This window comes from Ornithodoros turicata, chromosome 1 (genome assembly GCF_037126465.1).
Source record: "Ornithodoros turicata isolate Travis chromosome 1, ASM3712646v1, whole genome shotgun sequence".
Lineage (NCBI taxonomy): Eukaryota > Metazoa > Arthropoda > Arachnida > Ixodida > Argasidae > Ornithodoros > Ornithodoros turicata.
In genome coordinates, this window is record NC_088201.1 from 43,841,850 (window position 1) to 43,860,644 (window position 18,795).

The 18,795-nt window shown below is 46.9% G+C and overlaps 1 protein-coding gene across 5 annotated transcripts in view; it reads right to left on the minus strand.

Moving 5' to 3' along the window:
- LOC135378114 (zinc finger protein ush-like) overlaps positions 1-18,795 on the minus strand; it is a 295,765-nt gene that overhangs the window by 13,415 nt on the left and 263,555 nt on the right. For all 5 annotated transcript variants that reach the window (XM_064610998.1, XM_064610995.1, XM_064610996.1 and 2 more), the window contains 5 exons: positions 13,637-13,833; positions 10,858-10,978; positions 9,950-10,298; positions 7,593-7,816; positions 7,187-7,345 (listed from right to left, as the gene is read on the minus strand). In XM_064610998.1, coding sequence (XP_064467068.1) covers positions 7,187-7,345; positions 7,593-7,816; positions 9,950-10,298; positions 10,858-10,978; positions 13,637-13,833 — 1,050 coding nt within the window. The remainder of the gene's footprint in view (positions 1-7,186; positions 7,346-7,592; positions 7,817-9,949; positions 10,299-10,857; positions 10,979-13,636; positions 13,834-18,795) is intronic.

Sequence of the window (18,795 nt, forward strand, 5' to 3'; positions counted from 1 at the left end):
CTCTTGCAGTGCGTGTGCTTCTCGGTTTGTCGTACTTCGTTGCCATGACAACCGTGCCGCGCCGCCTCCGTAACGCGTGAAGATGCAACAGTGTGAAGTAGGCATAAGACGCTGCATGCATCCATCAATGTTTGAAGAGAACACAACCACATCAAGGCAACAAAGACAGATGGTCCATCGAAAAGCGGGAAAGAGCATGCCCATCATTCGCAGAAAGGTAACGGGGACGTTACACAGACCGAAGGGCATGACACCGAACCCGCATAGTTCATCAGGAGTCACAACAGCAGTTTTCTCGTCAACAGAAATCTGCCAATAGCCGAACCCAGGATCCACAGAAGAGAAATGCCGAGCACCATGTAGACTGTGTGATGTCCACTGTATCGTCGATGCGCGGATGGCCATGGGCTAGTCTGGTTGATGCCTTTAGCAAGCGTGTCACGCACTGTGCCCTGGATGACAACACTCAGCCTGGGACACGTAGTATGATCTATGCATCGGCGGTGAGTTGGCGATCTGAACGATGTGCCTCACGGAGGTTCTTACAGCAGCCCTAGTGAGCTCCGCTAACACCGTAAATATCGGATGATTCGTATAGCAGTACTACGAATCAGGCTTTGTTGTGAGACAAAAGGTCTGCAGATACTGGTTTATCCAGAATGCGCCTGTCGTGCCTATAGGTTGATAGGTACGGTTGTGTACTATACCCGATGCAGAAGGCATCTGCACAGAAAGTGAGAGATTGCCGAAAGAGAAGGTTCCGATTCGGATTGCCGCAGCGCAAGACATGCCCGACTGGCCCGACTGGCGCAAGACGATGCCCGTTATAAGCAATCGTAACTCAAATACAGTACCAAGGCCGTACTCAAACGTGTACGGGCAGGGCGGGCGAGAGGGGTGCGGAGTCATCCGGGGGAGCCCCAGGGCCCAGCCACATCAGGGTCCCGCGTGACCCAAGACCCGACGGTTGCTAGCATCAGGAGACGTGAGGAGGGGGCCCGGGCAGGACTCATCCCCGGGGCCCGTAATTTTTCTCACCTGCCCTGTGCATGGGTCGCAAAGGGACATCTGTATAGGAGAAGATCCATTTTGTAAGAAAACATGCCTTCTCGAAACATCGAAATTTAATTCTTTTTAATCGAAACATCGGTAGCCTTGATTTTGACTTGCACGGAATGAGCGACTGCACTTGACATATCAGTTCCACGAGTACACCGGTCGTCTTTTTTGCATAGTCTTTATTAAATCAAACGTAGCGTGTCCGGCGCGACAATCCGCAAGTCTAGACAGCCCTTCCTTCAGGTGGGCACGACGTGTGGCGGTGTCCGCGACATCGTTTCAGGGTACGTCGCACTGACCAGGGACCCACTGAAATGTCATGTTCTCGTGCTGCTGCTGAAGACTCTTACGACTATGACGTCGTACACCAAGGAACCAAGGAACCTATTCCTGTGCTGTAATTCAATGCTTGAAATAACGGTGAGCAGGCAAGCGAGCTGGTGAAGGTTCGACGAAGGCATACCTTGAGCTTGAGGGAACGATAACACACGAAGAAGTATGCCACACAAGGTATGCCTTCGTCGAACCTTCACCAGCTCGCTTGCCTGCTCACCGTTATTTCGTCTATATACCCCTCTGCAAGCTTACCTAGTTTCGTGCCCCCGCCTCCGGGCTTTTCCCCCATTTTTGCGCCTCTCCACCTCCAAGCCAAGCGCACAGCCTATCACCTGGGTTATATTCTGACCAACTTGGATGCCAACCTCTATCTACTTGGCTTCGCTCTTCGGAAGAAATTTGCACCCCCGGACATCTTTGCCCCCTTTTTCACAATTGCCTTCCTTGGTCCTACAAGAAAAGACTGCTACGATCCTCGAGGAATGTGCTCGCTAGTCACCGAGATGATCTTCAACAGCTAGTGCTGCCTTTGGTTGTGGTCCTTAAATCGGTTGTGGTCCTTAAACCATGGTGATGATTACCGCAAGTCCCCAGCTTTTCTTGTTTGGTCCTGTCGCTCGCAGGCACAATTTCAACGCTCTTGGTGGACATTACGTTCTGCTTACAACCGCTTCTATTCTTCGAACCGTGCAACCACTCAAGCCAGGCCGGAAAAAGAAACTTAGTTGCTCAACCACTCCAGTGTTCCTCTCTCGGAAAAAAAACGATTTCCCTTCTTTCCAATGGACCCAAGTTTGCTGTGCATGTTCCTCCTTCCAGACTAGACTTGGCCTCAGTCCTGCACAAGGCCGGTTCCAACCTTTCTCAACCTGGTGAGCCAAGACACCCCATCATCCAGAATCTCCTGAGAAGAGTTGCCAACGCTTACACCATCGATGATCTTCCCCTGTTCCCACGTCGCTCCTGGCAAAGACGCACCCTTTCTGATCTCCAACGTAATCAAGCCACCCTATTGGAAACTGACAAATCTTCGAAGTTCTATGTTCTCCCTACCGCCACCTTCGGACAGAAGGGCCTTGAGACGTTAACCTCTGTTCTCAAACCCTATGACGGCGATCTGAAAGAACGTAAGAGCAAGGTACTTGCCCTCCTCTGCTCGCATAATTTCAAACAATCTACCATTAACCAGGTGAAAAAGATTAAGCACAACACCTTCTCGGTTAAGTTTGTGGTGAAGGACCATAAGCCACTTCACCCTTTCAGGCCCATAATCAATGAAAATGGCACCTGGCAAAAGGTTATCTCGTCATACATACGCCCATACACGACCATACTCCTGGGGAACAATGCAGTGAAACCTCTGCAAATCCCCCCGTTAATATGACAATTCCGCATTATGACCAAAAGTTTCGGGAACGACCATGGTCATAATAACGAGGGTTCACTGTATTATTTTCAACTGGAAGACGAGGACGTCGACGTGAACATCACATTCTTGCAGGACCCATGTTGATACTATGTGACGCGTCAGGTGCTGACGCTTCGGAATGAGGTTACTCGGCAGTATGAACACGTATGGGTTGTCGTAGTATGTCTCGTAAAGGGATGGCCATGAAGATGAGTTGTGCCCAAGCGACTCATTCATCCTCTTTGACTCCCGCCATAGCAAGAGCATTTAAGGTCAACTTAGGAACGCCGAGGCACAGTTAGATACTCCTTGCGAGAATTGTCTAATACCTGTTTTGAGGTTAACCATATATTTTATAGTACAAGAATATGGTACGCCAGCATCTGGCGATGTAAACAAAACAACAACCTCGTAGTGAGCCTCCAATGGGTGCCAGAGAGGTAACGTCAGGTGCTGATCAGGACCCTGCTCTATTTTTCATGCATCGTACCTGCGCTGTCTCCGCCAGACTGCCAGCTGCATGGGACCTGCAGCTGAGGAACCTGGTGTGGTAGATCGCTCAAGAAGGCATTGTAATGTTAGCCACTGCTATTCAGACAACCATATACATGTGTTTATGGCACAGGCTCAGGCATGCGCCCCGTGGGAGCAGGTCCCGTACTGCAATCACTATTACAATGAACAGAAGCGGGCCAAAGACACCAACATGTAGAACCGCTACCGTAACAGTACAGCAGCACGTCTCTCCATCTGTGGTTTCCAGGAACACTAACTTGTTCTCATAGGTAGTCGGCTGTCCATCGAAGAGCCCTACAAGTAACGCCCAGTGGAAACACCGTGCTACATGTGGCTTTGATTTGGCGCGTCGTACACTCTCTGTTGCCACATTTAAGACGCAGTCCATCATGCAGCATCCTTTTCTGAATTATGCTAGTGCAGGAGGTAATAGAGTCCGTGAATCGAGGAACCAGATTGTGCGATCTTTTCCATGATTTCACACAGACAGCCGAAATGACGGCCGCTCTCTTAGTAAGTTTCCCGGTTTTAATATCTGCATTATTCATGTCTTCAATATCATAGGTACAATTCCGCTTTTCCAGAATCCACTGATAATGCATTTCAGCGCTTCCAACGACATAGGATCGAAGGAGCTGTTGCTTGTTATGAAATTCGGTGAGGTCTCGTCTCTTATAGACGTGAATTGCTGTCTGTTCCTTGGAGGTGTTTCATGTTGGGGAGTTGTGCTCCACAATCCAAATGCGCTCCTATTATAATTTCTTCAGTTGACCGCTTGTGATCGTCTCTTCAAGACTGACAATGGTGGCGACGTGTAAAGAAGGCAAAAGTTGTCACGTGCTGCAGTGTCTGTTATGATATGGTGGAACGCCGCAACTCTGAAAGGCATCACCTGCATGACATGACAGAGCCGACACAGGCTGTTCACGACCTGCCATATCTTGCGGCTGATGTGTAGGCCGTCGGACAGGACAGAATAACCTTGAACTTCGGCGACCCAAGCGATGACGGTGTATGCGAGTGATGGTTTGTAGTTTGCATACCCTGCTGTAATCTTGGTGGTAGACAAACTTGTGGAACCGCTGTTCTACACGACGCCGTATTGTCCAATGTCATTCAAACTTCACGTCCGTACGTGCTTGGTCAGTATTGTTTGACCTCTCTGCGGGAGCAGGCACGCTTGCAGTGCCAGTGTACCAGGTTTGTGACAGATCGATATGATTCCTCAACCGTAGTGTTGAACAGGCGCCAGCCTCTGGGCTTCTTTATTCTAGGCAGTCCCTGCATCCTAGGGAAAGCAGGAGCATCAGCACATGAACAGGTGGCCACTACACACTGGGTTCACATCGGTCATCGAATGTAGCATTGTGGCAGGCGTTGCAGACTGTAACATCTAAAGAGCTTGAATACGACGGTCCGCGGAAGAAGATGTTGGGGAACCGTCATTTTGTGAGATGGCTTGGAAGTCCTCTATGCATTTCGTCATGTGTCGGCATTTTGGCTATCCCATGCGTTCCCTAGGGTGTTAAAGTCATCACATAAGAAAGTTAAAAAAAAAGTATTACTGAACTCGTTTCCGCGGTGCGGACTGAATAGTCTACAGAGACACTAGCCATGGCGAGTGTTCGAGCATACTGTCAACCAAGGTTGTGCATCGCGTACTCTACGCTGTCGTCTCATGATGCATTAAGAAGCGTGCTTGAAATATTTCTTACGCACAGCATCGCTGTATGAAACCGGTGTGCTTTTAAAAGCGGCATGTGACGGAACTTCTGTGCCTGAAAATATCCACTCGCGCATTGTTGAGAGGAAAGATCGGATCCGATGTCTGAAAACAGACATTCGAAAGTCATGAGAGTTGTTTTGCAGACCATTGCAGTTCCACGGACGAATTGTAGATGCAGAGTACAAATACTCTAGATGAGATGATTGAAAAAATGGAGAGGTGGGTACTCTGGAAGAGTGCCAGCTACTCAAAGGCCTTTACACAGTTATAACACACAGCACAATCAGCATTACCCATCATCAGGGTTACTCTACTCTAGAATACTACTACTGCTGCTACTATATACTACTACTCTAGGACTTCAGTGGAATTCCATTCGTCAGTGTCCATCGAGGAGTAGCATTCCTTAGTGTCCATCACTGTTGAAAACACTTCTACGTCGGGGAGCTGCTTTAGTACTAATTACACAATTCAGTTCTAGGCAACTAAAACTACGAGCAGTTAGTCGCTCGTCCTTGGCTGTCACGACTGGGTTGGGTTTCTCGCCTGTGTTGTGGAACACTTCTCGTACATCATTTGTGAGATGGAGCAAAAGAACTGTTAGCCGTGGCCTTGGCCGATGTCTAGCCACCTCAGCGAGAAATTTTGTTGCCTTCGGTTGCTGGGCATTCGTTAATTGTGAATCAGCTCGCTGAGAAGGAAATCCCTTAGAGTGGTGCACCGAACAGCTCCAGTGTGAAGGAGCACGAGTTAAACCGAGGAATGTGTCTGTAGTATATGTGATTTTAGCTGGTAGTTTTGGGACACTGGAAGACGACGACGAAGACAAGGAATGCTGTAGCGCGTGAATGACGATCGGAACCCATCAAGGATACACAAACGTAACAGTTTCTTGGATTCACAGCAACATTTAACACTCTTGGATCTTCCACTGCTGCAACAGCTCTTGCGATTCTGCATGCCCCGAAGGATGCCACGCGATTGCGGCCACAGTTGGTGCACTTCGGCTTGCGTCAGATCGTCCAGGTCCTGAAATCACGTGGCCCTGAGCAATTATTGCATCTTTGGGTGCTTCAGCGCTCACTTGCGTATTGTCCTAATCCGGGAATTCCATGGAAAGGGCTACACCTCCTATTACTAGATGTGCGTGGTAAACCCCAGATTAACCTCTTCTGGCTATGTCTGCCCTGGAGAGAATGTGAGGATGGCACTAATTTTTGGTATAGTGCTAATGAGCAATACCATCTGTGGCTGTTTGTAACTCACCCCACAGGTAGGAAAGAGGTATCCTGTTTGTATTTCAGCACCCTCTTTTAACTGAAGAAGATTTCTGTCTGGTCATTCTGACGGTACACTGATTACTAGATGTCCGACCTTCGTGACAGATAGGGAGATAATCTGCTTTTATGTAGTGATGCCAGCATTGTTGGTGATGGGGGTTTTGGTCTAGCCTACAGAAAGAATGTTCAGGACAGACTCCCTTGAAGAGAACAGGGGTCCTGGTAATCTTTTCTTCCTCTCTCTCTCTCTCGTGTAACTGCCTGGAACGGTTGATAATAGGGTACATTTCATCTGTGGAATTCAATTGGAGAGCGCTTGCCCTTAGATTTGGGTCTCATCGTCAGCCGGTACAACTTCAGGAGGAATCTCGTGGTCTTCCCCAATGTCACACCTTGCCAGAAGACATTCCCCAAGGGAACCAGCGGAAGAGTTGTGACTGCGCCTCAGATTTTCATTGGCGATGTGACCGTCATAGCTGCCACGAAAATAGGTGGTGGAGAGAAGGAACACCTTCGCTTCCCTGGGGTACTTCGTACCTCCTCGTAATCGTGTGTTGCGAGTATATCTTTTAAAATATGCAAAGCTTTCTTAACAAATTAACAATTGCGCTCAGAGCAAGATTCGTCCCTCGAAGCGAGAATACACCCTGATACCGACTTTTCTAAAGAGTTTGTTGATAAGTTGACCGTAGACACAAGCGTACAGTCCCCAGACCCACACCAGCTTGGGACTGCTTTGGGCACGGTCCACTAATAATTTGCAAGAGTACGGGTAGATTGCTAACATATGTGAAGTGTGATAACATCGCAGCTGTACTTGCCCTATTGACAGCCTTTGAAAATGCAACAAGGATGTCTTACCAGATACGGGCGAAGCAGTCGCTGCAATGGTGTCTGTTGAACTCGAAGAGGCTCCTTCTAGGGTTGTTTTCTCCAATCGCCTAGTACAGTAATAAGTCTGGTGAGCTTTCAGCGTTTTCATGCTGCTGAATTGAATTCCGCACATGGTGCACTCGCATCCTGAAAGAGATTTTTTCCTTCTTCATAACTGCGAAAGACGATAATATACGACTTCCAGTTTGATAAGGGACAAGCACACTGTTACGTGATGCGTGATTCGTAATTGCGCTTAGAACCTCCGTTGAAAATTTTTTTCACGCGTATTTCTTCGCGTATTCTATTGGAGGTTTCCCAAATAACAAATTGTGCTGTAAGTATAGCGTTAAAGTACTCTATTTATATGTACAGCCTCAGAAGGCTTACTTACCATGTTGAACAACTGGGGCTTGCAAGACAGTACAGGTAGCCAGACTACTGTAGCCGTTGACATATTCAAATTTCTTTAATACTCTAGCCAGTTTTCCAGTGGATTCACCTTCTTGATCGTCACATGTTGATTCTTCGGACAACTGACCTCCTTGAGCGGCAGGTGGACTGGACGCTTCTTGTTTGACATCAAGGGGTGTCCCAGTCCTGTCTGGCTGCATGACACTGAAACAGCGTAATATCGGCGCTCTACTACTCAAACGTTTCAGTGCACGCCCTCAGGCTACAATAGCGTAAGTGGGTAGCCATGTGCAGAGATACGAGGCCTCGGAAAATTTGATATTTCAGCCAGTCAAAATTACTACTACAGAAACTTTGCATCTCCACGTAATAACCTTATGCGTTTTCTAGTTCGTCAGCATAGCACAAATGGTTACACAGACCTAAACTTGTTATATTTCGTATTTGCGTGCAAAATAAAATAAAACCTGTATTTATAGTTCACATTACACTTTGATTTGTTCTCTAATGCTAGCTAAAAAATCCAGACGGCGAAAAAATTAAAATTTCGTTATTTCTCCTGCACTCTTTCGTGTTCGTGCCTTACCCTGTCGAAAATAGCCACACGTCATTTTGACCTCGTGTCTTGTCAACCAGTCAGGATACCGGAGACTCATACCTTAATCCATTGTGGTGTCAGGAAGTGAGGTAAATTCTAGACATATTTCCACTTAATAGGCCCAAGATGGCACGTTCAAACCGTACCGTGTCGGCAATGTTCCATTTCATGTGCGCACTATGTTTTCACCGCTGCATTGCTCCGCGAGGTCACCGCGATGTACCCACAATCAGTGCTCCCCTCGTGTCGCAGCTTATCTCAACGGGGCCCATCATTGGCTACGAGTCCGAAATGTCCTCGACCTCCAGTGCCTAGAATGCAGCGTTGCTACACATCACGTACCTTCGTCCCAAGAAGAATGACAGACTCGCGCTCATTGTGCTTTTTGAATGGCATTGTTTCTTGGTAAATACGCTCCCCAGAAATTAACAAATAGGTATTGTGAGCCAACTTCTTTCATGGTGCATGATAACTAGCGAATGTTTGGCGATCTGTTTAGTGTCGCTTTAATCGAAATGTTCAAGTATGCCGCAGGCACGGTACTTGAATCGCTATTTAGGTGAATGGGATTCAGGGCTCCGTACTGTGCTATTAATATGGTGGGGGAGAAAGAGAAAAAGGGAAAGGGTCCCCACAGAAGGCAGCTATCAGCAAGATTTAAAGGAGCACTGAGGTAACCTTCAATAATTTTGCTATGTTTTGTTGGCTGCGGCGTGTTCTGCAGCAAATACAATGAGCTCCTGCGAGACAACGACGATCACAGGCGAGCTGCAGCGCTCGCTCGCTCGCAACGCCTCTGTTCCGCACACCATTAAAAAATCCTCCACTCTTGCGAAGAGCGTATCGGAGAATGAGGGGAGGAGGATACATCGTGACGTAGCCCTGTTTCTCTGGCATGTGACTTGTGACGTAGACCGGAGCAGCTCAAGCGGGTATAGACGACCTGCGCCCCTACGTCATTAACTACGTAACGCCACCGCGCAAAGCATGCTGGTGGTGGCAAAGTGGTGAACACTATCAGCTTTATCAGCCTATCATCGGACGCGTTTTTCCCGCTTCTTACCCACCACAGCAAAAATATAACATCGAACCTGTCTTCTCGTGAGGGGCTGTTTCACGACGTTTGGGGCACTCCGAACCGTATTCTGCAGCGCCATTTGTGGTCGCGTAGCCAGAGGTTTTTCATTACACAGGCATGTATCACCTGCACTGCGTCTCTGAAAAATCGTGGCGCAAGGATTTCCACAAAAGAGATTATGTTCAGGGTACGGCGGTAAGCCGGACACGACCGTCTAGTAAGGGCGCTGTACATTAGAGGAGGATAGTTGGCGCTGCGGTCGCCGGACGAAACTTTAGTGCAACAGGCCCATTACGCAGCGCGAGAGGTGAGAAGGAAGAAAGAAAGAAAGAAAGAGAAAAAGAAAGAGAGAAAGAAAGAAAGAAGAAAAGCACGGGGACTTCCGACGCCACGCGAGGATCGCGGAGGCCATCCGCAGTTGCTTTCTCGACTGTTTTTGTAAATTTGATTCTGCAGTCACAATACACTGCACTGCGAAAATATTTTGCATGGAGACTCCTGATGGACGGCTTGACGAATTCAGATAGAGTTTCGAGCCGTGTTAAATGTCACCTCATTGCTCCTTTAATATGTGCACGTTACCTAACATATAGTTGCGGGTCGTGCATGACTTCTCATTCTTGCATGCAACAGTAGAGTTGCGAGGGATGAAAAAGACTACCTGGGAGACATTACAGTGCCTGATCTCTGGGTGGCGTCGTCACTGTCATGGCATGATCCAGCGCCGTGGCGAACTGACGTAACAGACCCATTGCACTGCCCCAATGTTCCCTCCTCTTGGGCATTCTCACTACTTCCCGCTTTTCCTAAGTCGCAGTCGCCGCCTCCATGCTGCGTTTCCTCAGGGCAGCGTTTTATCCCCTCATAACGAGTCGAGTCGATCGCTTCCTTGTCCTCGTGGCTAGTCACACCATTCTGCGTAGTGCTGGTGTGGATGGAGAACTTGAAGAAGGCAAGTAGCTCTGAGTCTTCGGGGACATCTCTTGTCAGATTACACCACACTTCACCACCTGCGTAGAAGTGAGCCAGTGATCAGTTCCGCCTACTAATGGATGTCTGGAGCGCAGCACGTAACCTGTCCAGTAACGTATAGCTAGCAAACCAACAAACAAGGTGTGTAAGCAGTCGGCATTAACACCAGCGGTTAGTGAATGTCTATGCCTACGCTCTCGGGTCATGTAACCTCCGAAATGCACGACCCTGCGGCCTATATTACCAAATACAACATATTTTAATAGGCACATGAAGTGTTCGATTCACATGTTTTAGCAAATGGATGTAATATTGTAAATTGAATGTGCCAGGCTGTTTCACTCTAACCGCAAGCATTGAGTGGGATCCAATAGGAACGTAGGTCACATTGGCAGCAGTAACTTCAGAATTGTACTAAACCACATCGCCTCCATCAGGTACATGGAATTCTTCTGGTGCAGGACACACTTAGTGTCCACGACATGTCGGTCGCATATTAGCCGTAACACAGTGCACATCTCATTACGAGCAGTGTTTTGCTCAGATAATTTCAGTTCTTTAAACTCTCGTCTGAAGATGAACAACATGTGATATTACCTTCCAGGCAGAGGGCGGCGTTCGCTCCATCTTGTTTGTCAACCAATCGAATCGCTTTCAGCCAACTTCCCGCTGCTTCTTTTAACCGCAGGTAAAGCAGCCTTCCTTCAGCATCATGCACCTGTTAACGAAGCGATCAGTGAAACCCAACATCGCACGAGTTGCACTCTGTTAACAGAATCCCGTATCTCGCGGTAATCACTACAGACTGTGCGATTGATTGTAAAATGATTGATTGATTGACAGTGAAATTGACTGTAACGGGAATTACGCAGAGAAAATCGAGCTCATGTTTCACTTACGAAGTGCAGTCATAAGTGAGTGGCCTAAAACACTGCTCTTCACACTCAGACTGGCAGTGACTACATCATGGTGTTTATTATTTTTTTTCTTGGGTGTTCAACGAGGCTACCCCCCTAATTAAACTCTACATCCTACTTCTTGCTACGCTTACTGCACCTGTTGTCACCTGTGCACCACATATGGCCGGGGTTATTCCGCGGTGCGACAACAAAAGTTGAAATAATCGATAAGGCGAGCGGATCTGTTGTCAGCTTTATCTCTTGCTCCGCGCATTCGAAACGTATGCGCATGCAGGACACGTCAGAGTTATTACTGCACAAAATGTTGTGTATGCGCCCTGTCTAGGCTTTATCTCAATCCCGAAATCCCAAGATAGAAAAAATGACTCGGGATTCCCCAACACTAACTCCGAGACAACATAAGAGCTGAGGCAGGCAGATGGGGTAGCCGATTGACACGCTTTGTTAGCGCGAATATTTGACGTGTTTGCATTGAATGCGTGCAAAATGTCGACGGGTATTTTCGCAACATGAGCAGTCCCAGTAAACCACGAATATCCTGGAGACGTCCGAAATGTGTCGCAGACGTCAAAACATCGTATGTACGTCCCACAGACATCCGTGATGCGATCCAAACTATGTCGCAGATGTCACAAATGTAACAACGTCCTATGAATCTCACATGGACATCAAATCTGTCTCCTCAAAATATTTTGCTTAGTTGTTGGAAATATCAAATTCTGGATATCCCCTGTACGTCCCAGTGAGAATCTTCTGGGGACATCGAGGTTTGGATATTCTGAGGTGATCCCATCACGAACAAAAAAGGTACGTGCCACACAGGGGCTGAATGACATTGGGCAGAAACAAATGGCAGTCCCGTGTAAGATTTCGCTCCCTCCGAAAAGATGACTGTCTATGTTACATGTAGCATTTATTTCGAAAGAGACAGAGATGCCGAATTGTGTGGCACTCTCAAATTTGACTTTCGATGGACCCACTGAATGTCTCAGACCAAGAGTAGTAAGAAACACAGACGTTGCCTTGATGGAGAGATAATACTCCAAGCACCTCCTCACTTGACTGTTGCTTTTGTGCATAACCGAATTAAACTAAGACAGCTCACCCTTCATTTTGTGTCATAGGCGAGCAGTACCCTCGAATTTGTGAAGCTCGCGCGACATACAATACACAGGGTGTTTTTTTTTATCCATTAAATATTTTTTATTAAAAAGCCATGAGAGCAGCATAGATGTCGTTTTTGCAGTTGAAGTCTACGGCTAGGCTGACATCTTCTCGAAGAAAGTACGCAACTACAAGATGACTGATTACCTAACATTCATTAATAAACTATTTAATTAGGGGATATCAGGCAAAAGCGGGATAGCAGAATGAGAGACTATTCTACTTGAAAGCCATTCCACGTTTAAAAAATCCTGAAACACGCACCTGCGTTAAGATATCCATCCCCGAATTTTGATATGGAAATAGCATAATATCTGTTTTCTCTTTGAAAGGGGAATGCTGGTACCTTTCGAAGTCAGCTTTTTGAACTGGGAGCTTTTCTACTATCCTGTTTGTTTGTTTGTTTGTTTGTTTGTTTGTTTGTTTGTTTGTTTTAGTTTTCAACAGCCGTGCTCTATGGCACAACTGTGATATTTGTGGTTTATTGGGTTATCAGAAAAGGAGAAACAGGAAACGAAATATGTGGTGGCCACTCTCTACAGTTCTGGTTCAGTTAATAGCGTCCATTAAAATCAATAAATTAACATCACATTGATAATATTGTTACGTTTGGTAATATCCCCTGAACGTCCAAACATTGAGTTGGGACGTTCCTGTGATGTGGTAAAGACTGGACTTTTCCTAGTCGCTTGGATGTACAAAAGACGTCTATGGGCGCTCTGCGAATGTCCATCGGAAATCCGAACATCCACGTCACGATATCACATGGTCACGATATCACACGATATCACTGGGATGTTTGTGGTTTACTGGGATGTGTGCAAGAAATAGTTTGACGCATGTGGGCGCACTAAGTTGTGACCCGGAGGCGTCACTCGACCGCCTAAGCCAGTCAAAGACGTCTTTAGATTTGTGGGCGGAGTCGACCTGTAGGACTTTACATGTCCCGGCACGGCCGCGGTCTCGGAGTATATTCGAGACATACGACGCACGTACGACAGCTGCTCGGCATCCTCGGTTGGGCGGTTGTCGCACCTACAACCCTCACCACCGTCTGTGCTGATGCGCGCCGGCCATGCTCATCTTCGCAGGCCGTGCGCTCACTTGTTGCGGTTAATGACGGCGGCTGTTCGTAATTGTTACACAGCTACGCCGAGTTAACTGACACTTTAACACCAGCATACGTATTCCTGCAGCACAGTTGTGTCGTGCAAATTGGTGCAATTTGGTGCCATCATTACCGACCAATAGGTTGTACTGTGTCGCTAGGCGATTTTTTAACAACTACTCACCGCGATATGGGCAGCGCCATCGACAAAACTTGACACCAGGGAGGCGGCGTACGGTCCAAAGAGTGTGCCATCCCGAAGCGAGACCTTGGCGAACACGGTGACATCCGCTGAGGGCTCTGCGCCCTCTTTCAGTGTTAGCACATCACAAGGTAGTTGCAACGATGCGGCCAGTTCCTCCAGTTCTTCATCGGCTTTGCCTGAAACAGAAGGTATTGAATCAGTCAGCTTGTGTCACGCCCGACGAAAATAGAGCGGCGAAAGACATAACATGCCGCGGCGTGGTGCCATAAGACAAGATGGCAACGTGCAAGCAAGACCATTTTTAGAGAAAAACACCATAGCGGCAGCAAAAAGAGAGGAAGAAGAAACAAAGAGATCACTGGAAAAAAAATTACCAGTCAAACATGACACTTGTGACCCAACTTTCAGCATCGAAAAACTTCCCAACTTCTAAATACGCGGCACGGCACGAACTACTGGCGAACACTAATTACGAAACCTACAGTACACCTGATCTTAAACTTTGCGGCTGTGTCCTCTTTAGGCACAAGAAGCAGTACCCCTTCTGCATTCTGCAAAGTGGGCTGCAGGAACGCGTACCATAACTATACTTTCTTTATAATATCATTCGTGGCTTTACGTCGCGAGACAATGTGATCGTGAGCGAAGCCACAGTGGTTGGTCTGTGGATTAATTTTGCCCAACTGGGGTTCTTTAACGTGCGCCGACAGCTCAACACACGTCATACCGTGTTGAACGTGCCTCCGGAAACCGGCGTGTCAAAGCAACTTGTACCCTTCCACCAAGCCGCTGGCGTCTTCGACCGGGCTTGAGCTCGCAACCTTGGGATCAGTAAGCGCCTTTGTTTTGTTGTGCCTCCCTCTGGGTAGCAAAGAAGCATCACGGCGTAAGCAATCTGGCTTGGATGTCCCAGACTGTCCATTTAGGATTGAATAAAGTAACTTAAGTCGGTTGCTACGGAATTTGTCTGTCAATAGTCCAATACCAAGTGCTTGAAGTAAACCCGTTGCCGACGTTGTAATTCTATAGTCATTTAGAATAAAACGCGCTGCTTTACATTCGACCATCTCGAGTTTTCCAGTGATTACCATACTGCACTAGTATAATCCAAGATAGGCAGAATTAACGTTTTCTATGCGGTGAGTTTGACTTTATGGGTTGCATGCTTCAGAGATTGCTTCAGAAAATACAAGCGCTGCATAGCTTTTCAAAAAACATAGTCAACTTTGCATTCAATTGCAAATGTAAATATCACTCATACGAGTTCCCAATACGCATGAATGATTCGACGCCTCTCATGCGCTACAGCCGGCCTCCTATAAATAGCTCTTGCCTGTTTTGGATAATTAGTACTTTTAAAGAGCCAACTGCACAACAACAGCAGAAATCGTGACAATGAGATGGGGTGATTCACCGCCAACTTTGTCCACACTCAGTCCAACCCAGGTAGGAGCAGATAACTCTGTACTCAGGAGAGTGCAACCAAGAGGACCCTAAATAGACAAATGCCCCGTCACATATGTAGCGCGCGGCATCATTTCAGGCCACCATATATCAAGTCGACTAGACGAGGCGTTAATACGCCGCACGACATGCGATAAAGCTTCGATTTCACAACCACTTTGGCCAACCGCACCCAGTCCGTCAACTCAAAAACAACCGCCGAAACTGGCTGGGGAGCGCCAGGAGCAACAAAAATAAAGTGTTCCGCTCGAATAGCAACTATTACTTGCTACACCAGCGAAGTGGAGAGGAGCGAGTACTTTTCGAGAGATACAATTTCGCCAAGACGACAAGAGGCGCCCGCTTTATGGGAGAAACATGTTTCGAGACATGAGATTCGCACGTTGTCTTGTAGCGGAATGAACTTTCGTTTCGTTTTGCTCGACGAAATCCATCACCTTTGCTCACCAGCGGTCAAGAGATCGCGGTGGTAAAATGCAATAAAGGGAGTACCTTGAGCGATTGCAATTATAAGACATATTGTATAGTAGATTGTACATTGAATATTCTCGTCATTGAATATATGGTCGATAGTACTGAATATTCTATTTAGCCGAGACCATATATAACAATTACTGCGTTATATATTTCTCTTGTCCGTTTTTCCTCAGACACACGAAATCGTTCAAACAAGTTTCCCATGTGCAGACTGTGATTCCTGGTTTAACGCTCAACCTGGTCGACAGTGCCCACAGTATATACCGTTGCTACGCACGGTACTGAGACAAAACCAACAACAGCGCGCTCCAGTAGCCTCTGGGCACGACCGACTACCGTGCATACGTTACGTTAGCGACATCTGAGTCATAGATATAGGCCTCACTTTCGGTCACCTAGCATTGTATACTCGATGCGAACACCCCAGCTGTCACGCATATTACTTGGCCTAATCCCTGCATTACTCATTCAGATAAGTATATAGAGGCAAGGGAACAGAGAAAGGAAAACGCACTTCGTCGAAGCTCAGTAATATGTCCAGCACCGAAGAAGAGTTGGATTCATTTTTTCCTCCTCACGTGTTCCGTTTTTCGGATACATTTCATAACTCGGATCGAGCATCTCTATGTAAGACGTCCACGAATCTGTGCGCCGGGCAATTATTTTCTTACCGCGAGAATATCGTCTTTGCACGGCCGTTATCGTTGTTCCTTAATGAGGGAGTTAGACACCCATTAGAACCGACGGTGGAAGAGATATCACTGGCTTCCACGCGACCAATCCTGATCATGGCGATTCCTCTGTGGATCATAATTAGCAGTTTGGATCATGGCTGTATCACCGACTCATTTGGCTGGAACGTGCGTGGTCGTCAAACTTGCGTAGAACCAATGTTTGTGCGCATGGTCCTTACAAGGACCATTCCTGCAAACATGTTGATGCTGCGATTGTATAGGACGGGTTACATGTGGTTGCATGTGGCCAATTTTCTGCGCCAACAATATATTCCATTACTTCTTCCGTTCTTCCTACTGATCCCAAAAGTTGCGGCGGTCCGATCCTGACCGAGAACGCCAGCAACTTGGTGGCACGGTGCAAGTTGCTTAGACATGTCGTCCTCCGCGAGGACGACACTTTGTTAAAGATACACACGTTGAAGTTTGCTCAGGTGGGCGACGCGCTGTGGCGTCGCTGATGACCCTACAGTTGTTGCGCAACGCAAGGCTATACGTATCATCATTATCATTAGCTCTTCTCTAACGTCGTATGTGTGAACGCCTAAGTACGTACGACCCACAGATAGAGCAGCTAAGAAAAGACAGCAAAAATAAAGAACTGAATCTAAAATTCCCCTCATACAGCAGGTCTACCAGAGAGTATAGGCTGATTTGCTGGCTGCAGGAGCTGCGACTGTTCATTCAAACTGTGGCCCGCTACTACTGAGGATATATACTCAGCTGTGTGATGTGTTTGACAACCGATTACCGAGGTCGATACATTTTCCTGTATTAAGTAACATACTTCTTTCAAGCAACTACTCTTTTCCCGATTCGTAGAAACGGCGATGCAGTGAGGCAAACACCACCACAATACGTGCCTACATACGTGAGGCCGACAACGGCAAGCCCTATCACCACCACCACCACAAGGAGATACCGTATCCAACGTAGAAACATGATAGAAAGCAGATAGCGAAAAACTCCATTGGCTGCGTAGCGTTTTCTTCCACGGCACTTATGTAAAACAGTTCGATAGCGACTCCTGCTCGCGCAATATATAGCTAGCGATGCAGCAAGAGCAACAAAGTGTGATAAGCAGGACTTTCCTCGCGACCAAAGATTGAGCCAAGCGTGATCATCCATTATCCAAATTTCGTTTCTGATTCTCAAACCTACATCACAATCGACGCAGGTCGGCTCACAATAAAAACTTCAACGTTTTATTTATTCTTCATTACTTCAACTTCCCCTTCTCTGTCGTGCAAAGGTATCGCTATAGATAGCAAAAAAAACTAAAAATCGCCCATACTTCATTCTCGAAAGTCATCTGGATCACCTAGCAGGCCTTCAAAGACAAGATGGGGGACAGACACACAATACTTTCTAATCAATATTCCAACCTACTAAGAGCGATAAAACTTATTAACAAAAGTTGTGCATTAAGCTCGTGGGTGGTCTAATAGTGTCTCGCAAATTTGCATAAGCTGTTTTGTTGATCCCCCAAGACGGTGTGTGTGGCACATAGAGAATGTTATTGACGTTATTTGCGCCCTTTGGAGATCATAGACAAGGAGTTTAGAGCAACACACGCATGCATTAAAAAAATGAATTACAACAAGAAAACTCTTTCAGGGAAGGAACATTCTTTGTTTATAGCGAAAGTTAATTAAATATATGTGATCGATATCGGTCGTACGATGGTGCGATGTTACTATAGACGGAGGAACCGGCGTTATTCTACAAGTGTTGAGCACTATAGTGCTTCGCGCATCATGCACATCGAGATATTAAGGATCGATTGACACGACGCAACTTTAGTTGCGCGCAACCCGGTTGTACCGTGTGAACGGCGAAGCTCTGGTTGCGCAACCGGCGCAACCCGAGTTTCAGGAGTTGCACAGCCGATCGCTACAGGAGCGATTTCTCCTGCGAGTCGAGGTGCAACCTGTCAATCAGAGTTCGAGGTAACTGGTTACAAGTATCTCGTTACTGTAACTAAGTTCTTTTTTTTTAACTTGAAACTTAACTCGGTACTTTTGCGCCCTGGTAACTTTCAGAGCAACTCGTTTCTTTTTCAGGTAACTTTGTCAAAGTACCTTAAGCTAAGTTCCAAGTTACTTTTAATTCGCTTTTCACTCACATGAGTCACATCCACATGCTTTCTTGCTTTCTCTCCGGTTCTTTCATGGCATTTTATGCCATAAAACGTGATATTCACTCAATGACAGCATTCTATTGAGGAAGTAAGAACCGCCGCCATTGAAATGAAGCTGAACCATTGTGCGCACACAGGGACTAAGATGCAAAGCGTTCGAACTGTTGGACATAAATGAAAACAACTCAAGGTCTAGCTCAACTGCTCAGGCGCGCTGCACCTGTGTAGTGCTATTTTGTGTCCGAAGTAACTTGGAAGTAACCCGTTCTTTTTTTTTTTAAAGTAACTCCGTAACTGCGAGTTACATTTCATGCTGAAGAACT